At 41.2% G+C, this 18219-nt stretch overlaps 1 protein-coding gene across 1 annotated transcript in view; it reads right to left on the bottom strand.

The window, feature by feature from the left end:
• Kif13a (kinesin family member 13A) overlaps positions 1-18219 on the bottom strand; it is a 201125-nt gene that overhangs the window by 5006 nt on the left and 177900 nt on the right. The window contains exons 36-41 of the mRNA XM_023712054.1: positions 10169-10213; positions 9391-9496; positions 8040-8191; positions 7245-7349; positions 6853-6894; positions 434-1225 (exon numbers count right to left, since the gene is read on the bottom strand). Coding sequence (XP_023567822.1) covers positions 434-1225; positions 6853-6894; positions 7245-7349; positions 8040-8191; positions 9391-9496; positions 10169-10213 — 1242 coding nt within the window. The remainder of the gene's footprint in view (positions 1-433; positions 1226-6852; positions 6895-7244; positions 7350-8039; positions 8192-9390; positions 9497-10168; positions 10214-18219) is intronic.

The following is an 18219-nucleotide window of genomic DNA, read 5'->3' as shown; positions in this document are numbered from 1 at the left end:
AGTGAAACCCTGTCTCAAACAGAAAAGAAAAAAAAAAAAAAAAAAAAAAAAAAAAAAAAAAGCTTAATTCAATCCCAACACATGTGCCAGTTGAAAAACCTGCTGGTCTTTGAGTTTGGCTACATAGCTCAGTGGCAGAGTACCTGCCCAGCATGTGTGCAGGCTTGGGTTCAATCCCCAGCGTTGTGAGAAAAAAATTCCAGTGGTCCTACAGGTTTCATGGTTCCATTCTGGCTGCCAAAGGAGAGCTGCCCACCCATGGTGTGCGGGCACCACAGTGGCACGCTTGCTCCCCTGTGGACCCATCCTCTGTCTAAGGAACAGCAGGATGGATGGATACTTCCTCCAACTCACAGCGGAGGGCCTCTGGGGTGGTGTCTGATTACGCTCACTGATGGCACAGAACTCAAAGGCTGCCTCTGGAATTTATTACCTGGTCATTCTCTACCTTGGAATGTAGCTCATCAGTGTCCTGCGGCCCACTGGGAGCACTCGCACTGTCTGTTCTATTTGGCAGGTTTCTCCTTCTCGAAGGCTCTCCCACAGAAGAATCTGTCAAGCCATCGAAATCTCTGCCATCAGAAACGCCCATGAACTCCGTGAAGGAATGATCCTCCAGGATGTTGGTGGTGTGTTCCATGGTCACCTCCTTGGAGCGGAATTCGCGGACCGCCTGGCCCTTCTTGCTGGGGCAGGCATCTAGCTCTGAACAGGAAGCTGTCCTACAAAGCACTCTGGAGCTCTTCTCGGGGACACTGTGGGACGCCGGGCTCCCTTTGGCAAAGGCACTGTTTTCTTTGAGTGGCACCGCGATCATCTTATCTTTTCCCAAACCTCTGTCGACCTCTGTCCACTCTCTGTTTGAGGATGGTCTGAAATCATGCACAGGGGATGGACACGAACGCTCACTACAGTCTGCATCTTTTGCCTGAGTGGCCAGATGATCGGAGCTGTCGCTGGTAGGGACCACCATGTCCGACAGGGTGGCATTGGAGGCACTGTGGGAAAAGTAGCCACTGGTAATACTGCTGGTGGTGGGGCTGCGAGACACTTGTTTCTCTGCGACACGTGAGTTTGTCAGATCTACTTTAGAAGAAAACCATTCCCTGTTCTCCAAGCTGGCGTTGTAAACACTGAAGTCAGCAAACTCCACAGGTACATAAGGCTGAGAACTTAGCAGCTTCCGGTTAAGAGCTTCCAGCTCATTTTCTTCCTCCTCTGAGTCCTACAGAAATAAACAGAAGTCAGTCATTAACTTCCTAGCTCAACTGTATTACTGAGATAAAATACTTCACTATGATGGGCATCCACATTCCTATATGTTTCTTTTTCTTTACAGATTTAGCCATATCTTGTCAACAACTGTAGACACAAGGATGTTATTCTCAGAGACCTGTGAATATAAATCCATTATCACATAACGTGAAGGCATTCTTTGTCCCTCTCCGTTCTCTCAATGCTAATTAGAAATTTTCTTTTCTGGCTTATGAAAAGGGACGGAACCAAAGTGCAGTGGGCTCTTTATTAGCTTCCCACGCTTGGTCTGTTTCCTGGTTTTCCCTAAATGAGCAGAGGCGGAGGTGGAAGGACTGCGCCTTCCTGTAGTCTTGTGATCTTCCCTTAGGAAGCTAAGTGTAAGCGGTGGAGATCACTTATGGCAAAATTCTAAGCTGTTTTATCAGGGAAGAGGGGAGAAAAAGAGACCTCCAAGAGCCAAAGGGAAAATAATACAGCTGTGACACTTGTACTATGTATTGGAATGTTGCAAAACACTAGCAGTCTACTACTGTTGTGTTTTAATGGTACTGGGGATCAAACTTGGGACCTTGCGCTTGCCAGGCAGATGCTTATGCTGCTGAGCTATCTCCCTGGACCCTACTACTGTTTCCTATCCAGGCTTTTAAAGAAGAGGATTTGGCTAGGAAATAAGCAAGACTGACAATGAGAATAATAAATGAAAATCTACATTAAATAATTTAGAGTTTTGTTTACAAAAAATGTAAATTATACAAAAGTGAGAATGATGAACTCTCTAATATCTCTCCAAACAAAAGATTTTTACAAATATTTAGTAGAAAACATAAAACATTTGGGTATTTTATGTTGAAATACAGATGTGATATACTACCCAGTCACCTAATGGATCTCTTAAGTAGCTGGTGAGGCATAAACACAGCTTTTAGCTGCTTAGTAGTCTGCCTGAGTGTTACTTGGACAGCACCTTCACTGCCACACTGACCACCCTGAGTGCTGCTTGGCTGGGTGACATTTCAACCAGTCAATTCTTGTACTGGATAAATTTGATGAAATTGTCATTTTTAAAAAATTGTCATTTTTATATTTCCTGTTAGCTTATAAAAATTAATGAAAAAGTGCAAGTTGTGATTATCCTGTATTTAACTAATTGGACCATAAGTGGTTAAAAGTGACTTTCATTCATAGAAATAGTGTCACTGCCCACCATGTGCCTGTGATTATCTTGAGGATTTAGAAATAGTGAGAGAAAAGACTCACGGACCCTCCTTCAGGAGCTGATGCTTTTAGAAGCGTTCTCTACTCTATTGGGTAGATAAAAATTTCATTCAAAGCTGAACCTAGAAACATTAAAAATAGCTTTTTTCCTTCTGGCTAGCTGGTTTAACAAGTTATTTAAAATGTCTGTAAATGATGACAACTAGGTGGCTAAAAACCTGGATCCAAAACTTGAGGTGGGGCCGGGGAGATAGCTCAGTAGAATAAGTGTATGCCTGGCAAGTACAAGGTCGAGTTCAATCCCTGTGGATTGAACTGTGGGGGAAAAGAAAAATCTGAGGGTGGGTTGGGGGATGGGGATGTGGGGATGCAATGGGGACACCGGGTATATGAAAATGAAGAAGAGTCCTCACAACATGGCACATGGCTATTGACAATTAATATAAATTTCATCTATTGACTTTTACAGTAATAATTTATTTTCTTTTTGAGACAGGGTCTTATTTTGTAGTGCAAGCTGGCTTTGAATTCACTATGTAGCCCAGGCTGGCCTCGATCCCCTTATAGTCTTCCTGCCTCAGCTGAGGTTACAGGTGTGCATCACCATGTCCATTTATAGTATTTTCTTTCTCATAAGATAATAAGCATCTCAAAAATAGTTTAATAGTCTTCAATGCTTCTCACTTTAAAAAATAATTTATAAGCCCGTGCACACCTGTGACCCTGGTGCTCTAATAAAGCTGAGATAGGAGTGAAAAAAGGAAGGCTGGGAGTAGAGTTCAGTGTGAAGGCCCTGGGTTTAATCTCTGATGTAGTTGCCCCCACCAAAAAAAACCCCTATTTTTTTGTAGTGTTGGGGATCAAACTCCATGCTAGACAATAACGCCACCACTGAGCTGTATCTCCAGTCCTTATTCAGTTCTTTTTTTCAGTCATTATTGAGTTTTGATAATAGTTTTAAAAAATATGTCTGAGGGCTGGGGTTGCAGTTCAGTGGCAGAGCATGTATTTAGTATATACAAGGCCTTGAGCTCAATCCCCACTATCACAGAATTTTTAAAGTATGTATTAGAGGAAGCACTAGTCTTAATTTCTTGGTTATTAAAAAGCAAATGTTACGTAGTGATGATAAAGTTCCTAAAATTAAAAACACAAAATATCTGAACTAATGTCACACCATCTTTTATGTGGGCAGGAGGGCCTATTTTGTATATGCTGAAAGAAAGTTGGTAAGGCAAAACACTGGGCAGAACTGTCTAAATGGGCAGGCTTTGCCCACATTTTCTAGGTTCTCTACTCAACATCTTATCCTAAATTAAATTTCAAATGTTTGCATTTCCTTTGATTTAAGCTGTCAGAGGAGCAGCTCTCCAAGCTGTTCCTGATGCAATGAATTACTAAGGAAGTTTTTGTTGCGGAGAAACATCTGTAGATGAGAATTAGCTGGGGCCCTCTGACAGGTGAAAGTCATTTCTTCTGAAGCCTGACGACAGGCCTTTCATCCTAAAGCACAGTTTGGATGAATGGAATATGTAATCATGAGTTTAATGAGTAGAAAGAAGTATAAATTTATAACTTCATAAATATAAAAAAATAGTTCTAAAGGATTAGGATGACCTTAGTAGAACTGAAGAGTGCACAAAACTCTTAAAGACTAAATCCAAGTGGGGAGCACTACGCAAGGGGAAATGTCCCAGTGACCCAAAGGGAAAGACTAAAGGGGTAGTAGGGCCAATTCTTCTGGAAAAAGGGGAACGGAATAGGGATTACATATTTTCAACTCTTAAACAGACACAAAATTTACTGAATTATTATCTGCAAGGAGAAAAAAATGGACCTCATAGTCTCAAAATCCATTTTGAAGGAGTTGGTTAGATAGAATTATATACCAGAAGCATCATTTATCACTGTATCTTATGGGACACTACACTAAACACCTTTCTACAATGTCTTAAGGACAAAAAGAATCAAATCCCTACCTAAGAGCGGAGCATGAAGTTCTCAAGCGTCTCTATAGCTAGTCTTCAAGATTTGATTTTTGCGATTTAACTTATGCAGCTGATATTGACCTATAGACAAAACACCTTGATTTTAAAAAGGGACCAAAACCCACATAAAAGCAGTGACTCTTGCACGGAGTTTCACATGATTAATGCAGCTTCCACTCCCACTAGAACCAGGCTTGCGCAGGCCAGAGATGGTTTCTGCTTGCAGGACTGTAGTTAGTAGCCGAGAGCTCCCGGCACTGCTGTCCATGGTACTAAAGGCAGGGAGCAGGGTGCTGAAGTGCACCAGCACTAGAGGCACCTGGGGTCGCTGGAGTCAGCCCCACCTGCCAAAGATTAGGGCATTTTGTCTTATTCTTACTTATAGACCCTGGTTACTTAATTGTAGACCAGGTTACTCAATAATCCTAGGCCTTGTTCTCTCTGTAAAACAGAAGCAATAAACTATATGTCATCTTAGCAAACTTCAGAGGCTATTGGAGGAAATGGCTTTCTTTCTACTATTTTTGCTTCATGGCTTTTAAGATAGGCTGCAAAGGCATATTGCTATCTTTATCTTATTTATATGAGACAAGAAGCACATCTGTATCTCTTTTCCCAAATTGACCAGAAGACAAACTATAGCTTTAAAAGTCAAGTGTAATTACATGTATCATAATTTATGCGAAGTTACAATGGCAATTATGTGGGCAAAAAAATAACAGGCAGTGTTTTGATATTACTTCTCAAGAATGACTGCAAATGCTCTTCATCAGTCTGAACCACTGATTCATTCTGCGAATTTTTAAGAGTAGAAAAGGAAGTGAATTAGAATCAAAAGAAGTAAACAGTTTACATCCATCTATGAAAGGAAATAAATTGAAACCTGCCAAAGAGAAATGGAAGCCATGTACTTAAACTCTACCAAAATGTCCCAGGAAACTACTATCTGGAATAAACTAAAGCATGCAATATCCTTAGAGCTGAAGAGTGTTCAGCAAGCCAGCTCTCTAAGGCAGTAAAGGCAGCTCTTCCAAAAGACAGCAAAAACACAAGTGATCCATCCAACACTGCTCGGCATACTTCATGGTGCATTCAGTCATAGAGCCTAATTACCACTTGGGATTTCTTGGGTCAAGAGAATGTGGTTCCATCCTATACTCCACTGGCTGAGATAGAATTTAATATACCTGTGATCCATAATAATTAATTACTCATCTTGGGGAGGTTTTATTTTATGATATTTAAAAGAGTAAAGAAAATAATAATGGGAACATCAGTATGAACTGTGAGGCTTCCAAAATGGATTGTTATAGCAGGTTTAAATTCTGTCCCTGTCCCCAATAAGAGCCTTGTCAATAAACAGATCTAATCAGGTGTAGAGCCAGGAAACTTGAGGAATAACAGCACAGCAGCCATTCTGCCCTGTTAGCCTGCACTGCAGCCTTCATTAGCTGGACAAGAGGAGGGAATGAACAGCTGTGAAGGTTGTGGAGGTGAAGGGGCAGCTGTGGGTGTGTGCTCTCCTCTGGGAACTAGGAGAGTGGCAAGGGGACAGAGGGACAGGGTGAACTTAGACTCAGAGGCAGGAAGGGGGATACAGAAATGAAGGGGAAAGAATGTCTTTCCTTCTCACGTTAGGAAGGAGGAGGCGTGCTTTTTCTGATCCATTAGCACTCAGGCGTGCAGGTGAGTAGCCAACTGCACATCTGCTTTAAGCTGCAGTCAGTGGGCACACAGTATGCATTAGCGTATTTTGGATCCATTAAAGGATCTTATGCTAACAAGCCTTTGGAGTGGATCTGAGGTGGTATATCTACAAAATGGGACTCCTCACAGTCTGGCCATGTAGCAAGTTATAGGCAGCCATAAACATCAAGCAGCTTCTGCTGGCCCCAGGCTGGCTTTGTACTTTCCAAACCCAGGAAGGCACAGGAGAATGACAGCTGGAACACAAAATTAGAGAACTTCTCCAGGCATGAGAACATACAGGTTTCCACACAGTGTTATTTGAGGTAAATGTATAATCTGAAGTGCCTGGCACAAATAATTTATCTCATAGGTGTAACTTACAAACCAAGCACCCAGGAATGAGGCTTTGTGGAAGAATTTTAATCTACCTGTGGTCAAATACAGATAAGCCATTCTGCAAGCAAGGCTGAGACCAGAGGCTTGAAATATACTTTGCCAGCAGATTAACAAAGTCTTCCTGAGCTAGAGAGGAGGAGTAAAAGGAGGAAGAGGAAGAGGAAAAGGAAGAGGAGGAGGAGGAGGAGGATTATGGGGGCTGGGGAATTGCAGCACAGCTATAATCTATAGAATTATCCTGGCAATAGCATCAGGCAGCATAAAAAAGCTTTCAAACATACCCACCGCTAAATGCATATTTACTTACTCCAAGTAAGTGCAATTCCTCTAGGTAGATTAACTTCAGAATCTGGACAATATGCACAGGTACATTAGAAAGATTTCAGTATTAGTTCAAGTGATCTCTGTTACACTATTTTTTTTTTTTTTATAAGCAAACATCAGAATCATCAAAGACGTCCTGTCTGTTCTTTCCCTAAACAAACTTACACCAAAGCAAGAATGAACAGATTGGAGACTTAGAGAAACCACAGGTCATGGTCATGTTCATGCACAATTTTGTCACCATTTTTTTCCTTTAAAGAATGAATATGTCTTTTCCTTCTACTTCTTCTTCTTCTAAAGCATTGAGGAGACACTCTGTGACAGGGCTTTAAACCCACCACCAGGCAATATGACAGAAATGATTCCACAACTTACAATCTTCTTCTCACGTTTGCTACTGTGCTCTACTGGCATGCTGCTGCCATTGCTTCCTGAGGGGACAGTGCAGCCAGGGTTATGTGCCTGAGGTGGAGGCATGCTCTGCAAAGGTTAAGACACACAGATGCATCACACACGCAGACGATGACAGCCGAGATACACAGTAAGTACATGCATGTTAGAAAGCAATGCCAACACTTTACTACGTGTGAGTAGCTCAGCAGCCAACTCTGCAGGCCAGAATTAAACTACTGAAGTCTGACAGGACTACACAGACTCCGTGGCAAAAGCATAATTAGTTTGACCCAAAAAATGAATAAAGCCTTTATTATTTTCTTTTTCTTTCTTTTTTTTTTGGCTGGCTCTGCTCACCCCAAGGGTGGGGCTGGCATGGCATGTGGTGCCGGGAATCGAACTGCAGTCCCCTGCACCTGCCTAAACTTTCTTAAGCAGGTGCTTTAGACCACTGAGCTATCTCATCAGCCTGGCCTTTAATATTTTCAAAACACCTAAGGGACATCTCTTTCTCATTTAAAAGAAAAAAAAAAAAAAAAAAGAGTCTGAAAAGCTCTCCACACAGGGTAGCAAAACTACAACAATAACAACAGTAAAAAACAAAAAACCCCTGGCCCCAGCCCCGTGTGCTTGAGAAAGAGGTATCCATGGGCAGGATCTGTGGAGTGATAACCCATGCGTGTCTACATGTAGCATCTGACTCAAGAACGCCAACTCCTGCTCTCTGCAGACAGTGCAGTCCCTTGCTTTGCAGAGTGCAGACAATCAAGCATTTACCTCTTGGCTGAGCAGCGGCCTTGCTTCCAGAGCTAGCTTTCTCTTATGCTCTTCTTTTACAGGCATGAGTGGTTTGAAAAACTTTGGTGGCTGAGGAGAAAATGCTTTAAAAGGGCTGACTGTTAAGGCATGAGCAGTCTCCGATGAACAACCTGAGGAAGACAACAAGGCTTGAGTATATAGGCCAGCCCGTGAGGGGCACATAGGAAGCAGGGCAGTGCCCTAGGTGGCAGGACTACATGGCACAACAATGAAATCCATATGCTAATATGTGGTTAAACAGTAAAACCAATCTGATTAATCACAGAGATAGATCCATAATGCCATAAAGTTACTACAGGTATGAAAGCAGTCGGAAAGGACCATTTCTACCACCTTTTCAAAATTAAGTGTGAGCACCGCTTACCAGGCCACCTTCGGCTCATGCTTATCTAGCTCTGAATTCTCAGAGCCTTATCATCAGGTGCACTTCTATCATTCAGTGTTCTAATTTCTGTCTTATTTTCATAGCTATATTTTAAGACAGTAAACTGAGGTTCAAAAAGTACACTCAATGGATCAGTTTGGTATAAATTTTCTTGCTGATGTCTCTTCTCCTCATGCTCTCTGGCTTTACAGGACTCAGGGAAGACAATTCTTTCTCAATTATCCTCATTTGTTATCTGTTTTACCTCCTTCCCCCTATTTTCTTCCCAGTTCCTAGTACACACATACTAGTTGGTAAAATATAAAATATAAGGTAACAAAGCTGATTTATATTTCTGGAGACTGCTGTTCCCCTCAAGGTACTGGGAGGTAGTGATTTAGGTAATGGTACTATCACTGATCAAGCTCATTTCTGGTATAATTTTTCATCTGATTTAAGAAATCATTTACATGCTGTTAAGAATTCCTTTGAGTAGAAAAACATGCCACAGAGTCTTTTGGTACAGAATAAAGTACTACAATTCTTGTGCATCGTAAAATTGACCTCAAAATCAGAATCTGATGTACAAAAAGTGATTTGGAAAATCAAAAGTACTATACAAAACGTATACTATTATCATTTGTGATATGTTGACTACTAAGCAAAAAGAGAAGAATCCAGTAAGTGAACATGACGTATTTTGTTCATGATGACAGTTATGGATCATCTAACTGGAATTTCAGCTTCGTTATCACCATATGTGATAACCACGGGAGACTCTTTCCATGCTGTTCTTTTTTTTTTAATGAGCAGAATATATTTATTGAGAGAAAGAAAGCTCCTGTCTGAGAGAGGAACAGGAGGGGGGCCCCAAGCAGGGTAGTTCCCCCTCCATGCTGTTCTTAAGTACAACAAATTATCACTGTGAAACAATCTCAGCACTACCTTCTTTGCTTCTTCGAGGTGAATCTCTGGGCAAAGTTCCATAGCATGCTACATCCTGGTAACTGGAGCTGTAGTCTGACAAGTCTAACTGGTTCTCTGGCCAACCCTACAAGTTAAGAATATGGGTTAACTGTCATGAAGTCACTTGAAAATGAGGAAAACAGCCCAGAGCTATTTTCTACTTTTTAATGGCAGTGTATGTTCTTCGTTACTTCTGAAATATTTCAAGCACATATAAGAGTGCTTTTAATATAATATCCACTGTCCTACCCAGGGCACACCGGGAGTGAATCAATGCCAGTATCTTACTGCATTTCCTCAAGTCTGACTAAAATCATTACAAACATAGTGTAATGCACTTCTCGGACCCTGTGTGGTCTGCTTTACCTTCCTCCCTCCCCAGAGGCACCTACTTTCATTACACTACTGGGTAGTGTAAAGACTAAGCAGAAACATTTTTCTCAGAGTAAGAAGGTTCCATTCTTAATTTTGCCTGGGTAGCGGCACAAGCTGGGACTGCCCCAGGCAGATTATGTGGTGTGGTTACCTGAGATTTAAAAGTTCCAAATGACACAAAGAATCAGTGTACTAAGGGGAGAACACACATATAACACGTGACCATTTCACCTTGCTTTCACTTCTTAGGAGTTATCTGATTCTTGGGATTATAAACTTCTTAAAGACATAATCAAGAAGTATAAGGACAGATTATGTTCCTAGAATCTTCTACTCTATTGTAGAATCTGCTGATAACCCAGGCATGCCCACAAGCACACACCTTATCATCTTCATCTCCAGAAAGGCCGGGTCGAGTGGAAGAGACCTATAAGAGATGAATAATTTCATCATCTAGCTCATACATTGAATGTATTTTTCTTTTTATATAAAGAAATATAATGCCACAGGTAGACTAAAGCCCTTTTTTTAAAAAAAAATTATTTTATTTTTTGGTATAGGGTCTTGCTATGCAGCCTGGACTCATAGTGACCCTCCTGTCTCACCTCCCCACAGTGCTGCGATTACAGGCGCGCACCACCACGCCTGGTCTCAGGGGCTGGCTCAGTGTGGCGCTGGTGTGACATGCAGTACCAGAGACTGAACTTGGGTCCTTGCACTTACCAGGCAGGTGCTTATGTCACCAAGCTATCTCCCCAGCCTAAAGCCATTTCTTTACTCTCATTTTGTGGTTTATTAACACTTTCCATGCATATTTTATGTAATCACACACATATATGCACACATACAGATATCAAACAAACAGCACTTTGCACGTTCTTTCTTCACCGAAGCACTCTCCTCCCTCACATTGTTTTCTTCCAGTGCATAATGCAATGATTTTTTTGTTCCATTATCCTACTGATGGATATCTAGGCTGCTCCTATTTTTTTCTAGTACAAATATGATGAAATATAAGGCACTGCCATTAAGTCTAAGTACCATTCTAACTGTATCCTACAAGTACTGACGTGTGTTATTTTTAGTATCACTTAGGTCTAAACATAATCTGTGCAACTGTAAGGATCTCTTGCAGCTTTTTCCAACCTAAGACTCATGGGCCACTTGCCACTTTTTCTTTCTTAGGCTATAGCATACAATATTTAAAATAAAGGAAATTATAGAACCCATACACATTAACTATACTATTGTGTGACCATGACAGTTCCTCTTAACTCGATGCATCCCCAGCAAGGCGAAGGGCTGGATCCGCTGTGAATAAATGTCCTGGGTGTAGACAAGGTCTGTGTACCTCTGACTCTGCTCTCCCAGAGACTCCAGGCTAAACTTGAGAAGCCTCCAGAAATAACCTATCAGGATTCTATAGCAGAATGATGAAGTGGTAAGTGGCAGCAACTCTGCCTTCCTGAGAATATACATGCAGGAAAATAATAGCTTCGGGAAGAAAGAAAAAAGAGGAGGTCAACAGGAACTGGAAAGGAACTGACAGGAAAATTAAAAGCTACTCAGAAATTGAAGAGACAAAATTCAAGGGGACTCTCTCCCTGGTTTCCAGCATGAGGCTTGCAGGAATGGGAGACCAAACCTGCAGAAACACAGTAAAAGCTAGGAACTTGAGAGGCAGGCCTCCTGAAGAAAGGCACATGGGAATGGACAGGCGGTTGCTGTGGTCTGCAGGGACAGAATGGGGCCCTGCAGATCCACCAGAGTCCTTCCAGCAGCTGGTACACAATGCCAGTCCAGGTGCCTGCCCTATCCTGGGCTGGGTTGCCATTATGGGAAAGGGTTAAGTGAACCCAGGACTGAGCGGGGCCATTGAATGGCTTCACTCCACTATGTCAGCCTCCCACAGCACCTGGGTGAGGGGCAGCCACAGGAGACAGTGCAGACAGGGAGCAACCTAGAAAGAGAAGCGCCTCAGGGTTTGGCACCTGGGAGGACACAGCTCCCCACCACACCATGGCCAGAGGTCAGACCCAGCCATAGCTGCCCGGGATTCAAAGCCTTGGCGGTGGAGCCTCCCTCTGCTGCCTGCGGGGCCTGTACTGAGTGAGGACTGGGGTCTGACTGCTCTCTTTTTCTGTCAACATGCATGGGGACATAACTTGACTTGGGTACTGCCAAAGCCTGGTATAAGCAGAGGGGCCTCTGGAAAAAACAAGAATTGCTAAAACCCTGGAAGAAAACTGCTTTAAAGTCAAAGAGAAATGGGAATGTCTTCTTTTGCATTAATGTATTGGGTCTTGGGGAATTTTCCTTGTTCTTCCCACTCCTACCCTTTTTAGTTTTTTTGTTTTCCTTCTCTTCCAATTTTTCCCTTTACTTTTTTTTTTTTTGGCCAGCTCAGCATGCCCTGGGGGTAGGGCTGGCGTGGCACGTGGCATGTGGTGTGGGGGATCAAACCACCATCCCTGTGCTTGCCTGAGCCTGCCTAAGCAGGCGCTTGAGACTGCTGAGCTATCTCGCCAGCTCCCCTCTTGCTTTTTTCTTATTCTCTATATTATTTCTCTCATCTTCTATTTCTTCTGGTTTTTTCTGTTGCCTTTCCTAATTTTATAAACATCCTTCTACTTCCCAATAGAAACCTTTACGCTATTTCTCTCTCTTCCTTATCAGGTCCTATAGTTCAAGTGTTCAAATTTTTCTTCTTGCCTCCTCTCCTTCCAAATACCTTGTATCTTTGATAATATATTCACCAAGCTTTATTAATCTTTAGATAGTTAACTCTATAAAATTACTGAATTCTCGTCTTTTAATTTTTATTTATTTATTTATTTGTGTGTGTGTGTGTGTGTGTGTGTGTGTGTGTGGCCAGCTCAGCCCACCAGGAGGCGAGGCTGGCTGGCTTGTGGCGCTGGGGGATTGAACCGCGGTCCCTGTGCTTTGCTAAGCTTGTTCTAAGTAGGTGCTTTAGACCACTGAGCCATTTCACCAGCCCCTGAATTGTTTTCTATCACTAGCAGAGAGTTATTGAATTTAGTACATATTAATGATAAGTTAGTATGTGTTTTAGCTTTTACACTATAATTGTGAATTTCTTCTGTAGAGTTAAAGGTGGTTCTTACAGTATGTTAATATCCAATTTGTCTTGGATGATACTACTGTAGTTGATTTGCTTGATGCTGTCACAGTTGTGTAACTGTCACTACTAATGGGTTTTCTGTGTAAGCCACCACTCAGATAATCTTTATGACATTAACAGCACTGTGGTACATTTCTAGAGAATTTGGTGTCTAGCATTCTTCCTCTGTACTGTTGTGAGTCAAGATCTCATTGTGTAGTTCTGGCTGGCCTTGAACTATGTAGTCCAGGCTGACCTGGAATTCATGGTGATTCTACTGCCTCAGCCTTCTGAGAGCTGAGATAATAGGTGTATGCCACCAGGCCTGGCTCTTTTCTCCCAAATTAACCACAGCTGGATTTGGGGCAGGTGCAAGAGATAATAGTCACACCCAAAGTCTACCTCTGAAAAATGCTGACTAAAGAGGTGTCTAGGGGCTATGGAGATAGCTTGGCGGTCTAAGCATCTGCCTAGCAAGTGCAAGGACCCAGGTTTGATCCCTAGTACTACATGCTGTGACAGCCCCAGAACCTAGAACATGCTGTGCTGGTTCCCAAAATCCGGCACAGTGGTGCACACCTATAATCTTACCACTGGGGAGGCTGAGACAGGGGGATCACTATGAGTCCAAGCTATGTAGCAAGACCCTGTACCAGATAAATAAATAAAAGATTTTTTTTAAGAGGTGTCTATATTAGCAACAAAGACTTTCCGTTATAAATGCCAACAAGCCTTAGCCCAAGACAAAACAAACAAAAAAATAGCAACACAAAAAGACAAGGCAACAAAGTGCATCGCCAAACTGTCAACTCCCACAAAGCCACTCAGGGCATCAATCAGAATAGCAAAAGCCACACACCCAAATTTCTGGAAAGAATCTGATTTAGTTCACTTATGAACATGGTCTCTACTTGCGTCCATTTATCTATAAAAGCCTCCAGCTTATCTTTCTTTATGGCTAATACTACATTGTAAAAAGACCACATCTTTTTTAATCCACTTATTGGTTGATGGGTGTTTGGATTGCTTCAAAGGTTTAGCTATTATACTTATTTATTTTTTTTTTAAGAAACAGATCACTTTTTTTTTTTAAATTTATTTATTTTATTTATTTGTGTGTGTGTGGCCAGCTCAGCCCACCAGGGGGCGGGGCTGGCTGGCATGTGGTGCTGGGGATTGAACCGAGGTCCTTGTGTTTTGCTTAGCTTAGCTTGTTCTAAGTAGGTGCTCTAGACCACTGAGCCATCTCACCAGCCCCGGTTTAGCTATTATAAACCTTTAGCTGCACCACTATAAACATGGATATGCATATATCATTGGGGTATGTTGCTTTTTAATTCTTTCAGCAATATATATCCGGAAGAGGAATAGATGGGTCAAATGGGATCTTTAATTCCCGTCTACACTCACACCAACAGTGGAGAAGGGCTCCCTTTTCTCCATACCCTCTCCAGCATGTTATTAGCTGATTTCTTTATGATAGCCATTCTTTCTGGGCTAAGATGGAATCTCAGTGTTGTTTTAATTTGCATTTCTCAAATGACCAATGATGTTGAATATTTTTTTCATAAGTTGTTTGCCATTTGTATTTCTTCATCTGAGAAGTTTGTCTTTATTTTATTTATTTTTTTGCAGAACCAGGGATTGAACTCAGGCCCTTGAGCTTGCCAGGCAAGCGCTTATTCTACTGAGCTATCTCCATGGCCCCTGTCTTTATTTTAAATGCCCATTTTGGTTTGGGTCTTTGAATTTTGGGGGCCTGATTTTTTTTTTTTTTTTTTTTGTGGAACCAGGCATTGAACTCAGACCCTCGCGCTTGCCAGGTAAGCACTTATTCTACTGAGCCATCTCCCCAGTTCCTGGGGCCTGATGTTTTAAAGAAATTCTTCATATGTTCTAGACAGAAGTTCTTCATCTGAGGGACAGTCAACTAAAACTTTTTTCCCAATTCATGAGTTTTCTTTTTATTCTGTGGATGATTTCTTTAGATGTGCAAAAACTTTTTAATAAGTAGATCCCAGTTGCTGATTCTTTGAAGTATTTCTTGTGCAGTTTGGTTTTTGTTCATGAACTCTCTGCTTACTCCTATGTGTTCCAAATTTCTACCTACTCTTGAGGGGAGACACACACACACATACACACACACTAGCTAAAATGATTGTACTACTAATTTCTATTAGTTCACTGACAGGACTAGTTAATGGTTATGCTGTTTGGCGAATTTTGCACGTCTACATCTGGTGATTTGATTAACTATTTTGAAGATAACAACATGCAATATAATAAGCATTGTGAATTTCCTATCATCTTGTTTTGAAATCTGTAGTTTTAAATTTTTTTTTTTTTACCTTTTAAAACAAATTATTTGAAAGAATTAACAGAGGAGATTAGAAAACAGATTTTAAAAAGTGCTCAGTAGACTAAGTGTGGTGGCACATGCCTATAATCCTAGCACTTGGGAGACTGAGGCAGAAAGATCATTGGGAATTCAAGACCAGCCTGGGCTACAAAGTGAGCTCAAGGCCAGCCTGAATTTCACAGTGAGATCCTGTCTCAAAAAGGAAAGGAAGAGAAGGAAGGAAGGAAGGAAGGAAGGAAGGAAGGAAGGAAGGAAGGGTGAGCAAGCCAATGAGCTTAGCAGGATCATAGTAGATATAATTAAACAGATGAGGTAACAATCAAAATGAACAAGGAGTTTTCAAAAAACACTAACAAAAAGCTAGCTGAGCTAAAGAAAATGACACAAAATATGAATTATCAGTTTAGCAAAGAATTAAGAGTTCATGGTGCTGGAGAGATGGCTCAATAGAATAAGCGCTTGCCTGGCAAGCGCAAGGGCCTGAGTTCAATCCCCAGTTCCAGGAAAAAAAAAAAAAAAAGAATCAGAGTTCATGAAAAGGGTTTCAGTTAAAAATTCAGGATACTAAAAATTATACTGAAAGTATGGGTAACAAAAATAATGGGTATAAGGACAGAATTTCAGAATTAGAAAAGAGGAGGGTCTGCCCCTTAGCTCAGTTGTTTAAGTGCCTGTTTAAGCAAAGCAGTCAGGCTCAGAATTCTGTGGTTCGATTCCCAGATCCTCATCTCTTACCAGACCTGTCTTTAAGGCATCCTGAGGGGACCAAAAAAAAAAACAAAAAAAAAACAAAAAGTCCTTCTCAGAATTAGAAGAGAGGGAAGGCCAACTGTCTTCAAAGACTACTGCTCAAAGGTACCTTACAAGCAACAACAAAACATGAAAAATAGATCCAAGAGCTGCTAGACAATGCAAAGAACATTAATCTAAGAGTATCTGGAAAAAATGAAAAATCAGAAGACAGTTCAGATGACATAAAAAAAAAAACAAACATGTGCACAGAAATAAAACTAGAAAACTCCCCAAGCACATGGAAAGATAAACATACAGATGTGAGGCATATAGAAACTCAAGTAGCCATGACAAAAGACATCCCTATACCACATCATGATCAAAGTACCAGAAATCTCTGCCTGGCGAGTACAAGATCCTGAGTTCAATTCCTAGTACAAAAAAAAAAAAAAAAGTACCAGAAGTCCATTACAGAGATGCGATCTTAAAAGCTGATATAGAAAGAGAACAAGCTGCATATAAACATAAACCAATTATAATGACAGAAGACTTCTCAACACCACTTCTGTTAAAGGCCTGGAGGGTTTGGAGTCAAGTGCTTCAAACTCAAAAAGATAACCTCTAGCACTAAACTTAACCTGTTTCCCAGAAAATGAGACCTACCTATACTGGAAAATAATCAGCCTTGAACCTGGGGCTCAGACACTCCAGCCCTAGTCAGCTCACCCTTGCCCACCCTGCTATCTCTCACTACCTTCTTGCTTAATGGTTCCTCTGTAAGATAGGTAAGGCTGACTGGGGCTGCCATGTTTGATCTCTAGTTTTCAAAGCTATTATTCAGACCAGCTAGGTACTATTTCAGGAGAAACATGGTGTATATTCTGTAAAACATTCCTTCAAAATTGGTGGAGAAATAAGGTATTTCCATGACAAGGAGCAACTCGGGCAATTCATGACTAACAAAACAGCGCCCATAAAAGTTCTCAAGGATGTCCTTGAAAGAGACAAGTAAGCCAACAATGCCAATAAGTCCAATATAATGAAAATACCTGGCAGGATGATCAGCTATGCAAAAGAAAAAAAGAAAACAAAATCAGCAACAGGAACATGATGCAATGACAGGAGTATGCTAATAACTTTCAGTCATAACACTCAATGTGAATAGTCCCAAATCCCCAATCAAAAGACAGATTGGCAGAATAGGTCAAGAAACAAAACCCAAACTGCCTGCTCAGGCAAATGCAGGGACCAGGGTTCAATCCCCAGCACTACATGATGTGCCAGCCCTGCCCTGGGGTGCGCTGAGCCAGGCACCAAGACCCGGTGTGGTGGCACATGTTTGTAATCCCAGCACTGGGGAAGCTGAAAACAGGAGGATCACTGTGAGTCTAAGCTGCATAGTGAGACCCTGCACCAAATACATTTTAAAAAAAAGGAAAAGTAAAGAAACAAAACCCAATGATGTGCAATATACAGGAAACACATTTAGTTAAAAAAGAATTTCACAGATTAGAAGTGAAGAATGCAAAACAATATTCTATGAAGGGGGAACCCAGAAAAACAGCAGGTGTAGTTATCCTAATTTCAGATAAAGTGAATTTCTAACCAACAGTGATTAGATGACACAAAGAAAGTCACTACATATTGGTTAAGAGAAATAGTAAAGAAGAGGTAACAATTATAAACATATGCACCGAACACTAGCATGCCTAATTTCACAAAACAAATACGAACAGACATGAAGATCACAAAAACACCAATTCAACTGGAATGGGGAACCTCAATACCACACTGTCACAAATAGACCAACTAGACAAAAAAAAAAAAAAAAAAAAAACAAAAAGTCCTTCTCAGAATTAGAAGAGAGGGAAGGCCAACTGTCTTCAAAGACTACTGCTCAAAGGTACCTTACAAGCAACAACAAAACATGAAAAATAGATCCAAGAGCTGCTAGACAATGCAAAGAACATTAATCTAAGAGTATCTGGAAAAAATGAAAAATCAGAAGACAGTTCAGATGACATAAAAAAAAAAACAAACATGTGCACAGAAATAAAACTAGAAAACTCCCCAAGCACATGGAAAGATAAACATACAGATGTGAGGCATATAGAAACTCAAGTAGCCATGACAAAAGACATCCCTATACCACATCATGATCAAAGTACCAGAAATCTCTGCCTGGCGAGTACAAGATCCTGAGTTCAATTCCCAGTACAAA

Source organism: Octodon degus, unplaced genomic scaffold, assembly GCF_000260255.1.
Source record: "Octodon degus isolate 3935 unplaced genomic scaffold, OctDeg1.0 scaffold00023, whole genome shotgun sequence".
NCBI classification, from domain to species: domain Eukaryota; kingdom Metazoa; phylum Chordata; class Mammalia; order Rodentia; family Octodontidae; genus Octodon; species Octodon degus.
The sequence above is the reverse complement of the archived record's forward strand: the minus strand, read 5'-3'. Positions and strand labels throughout refer to the sequence as shown.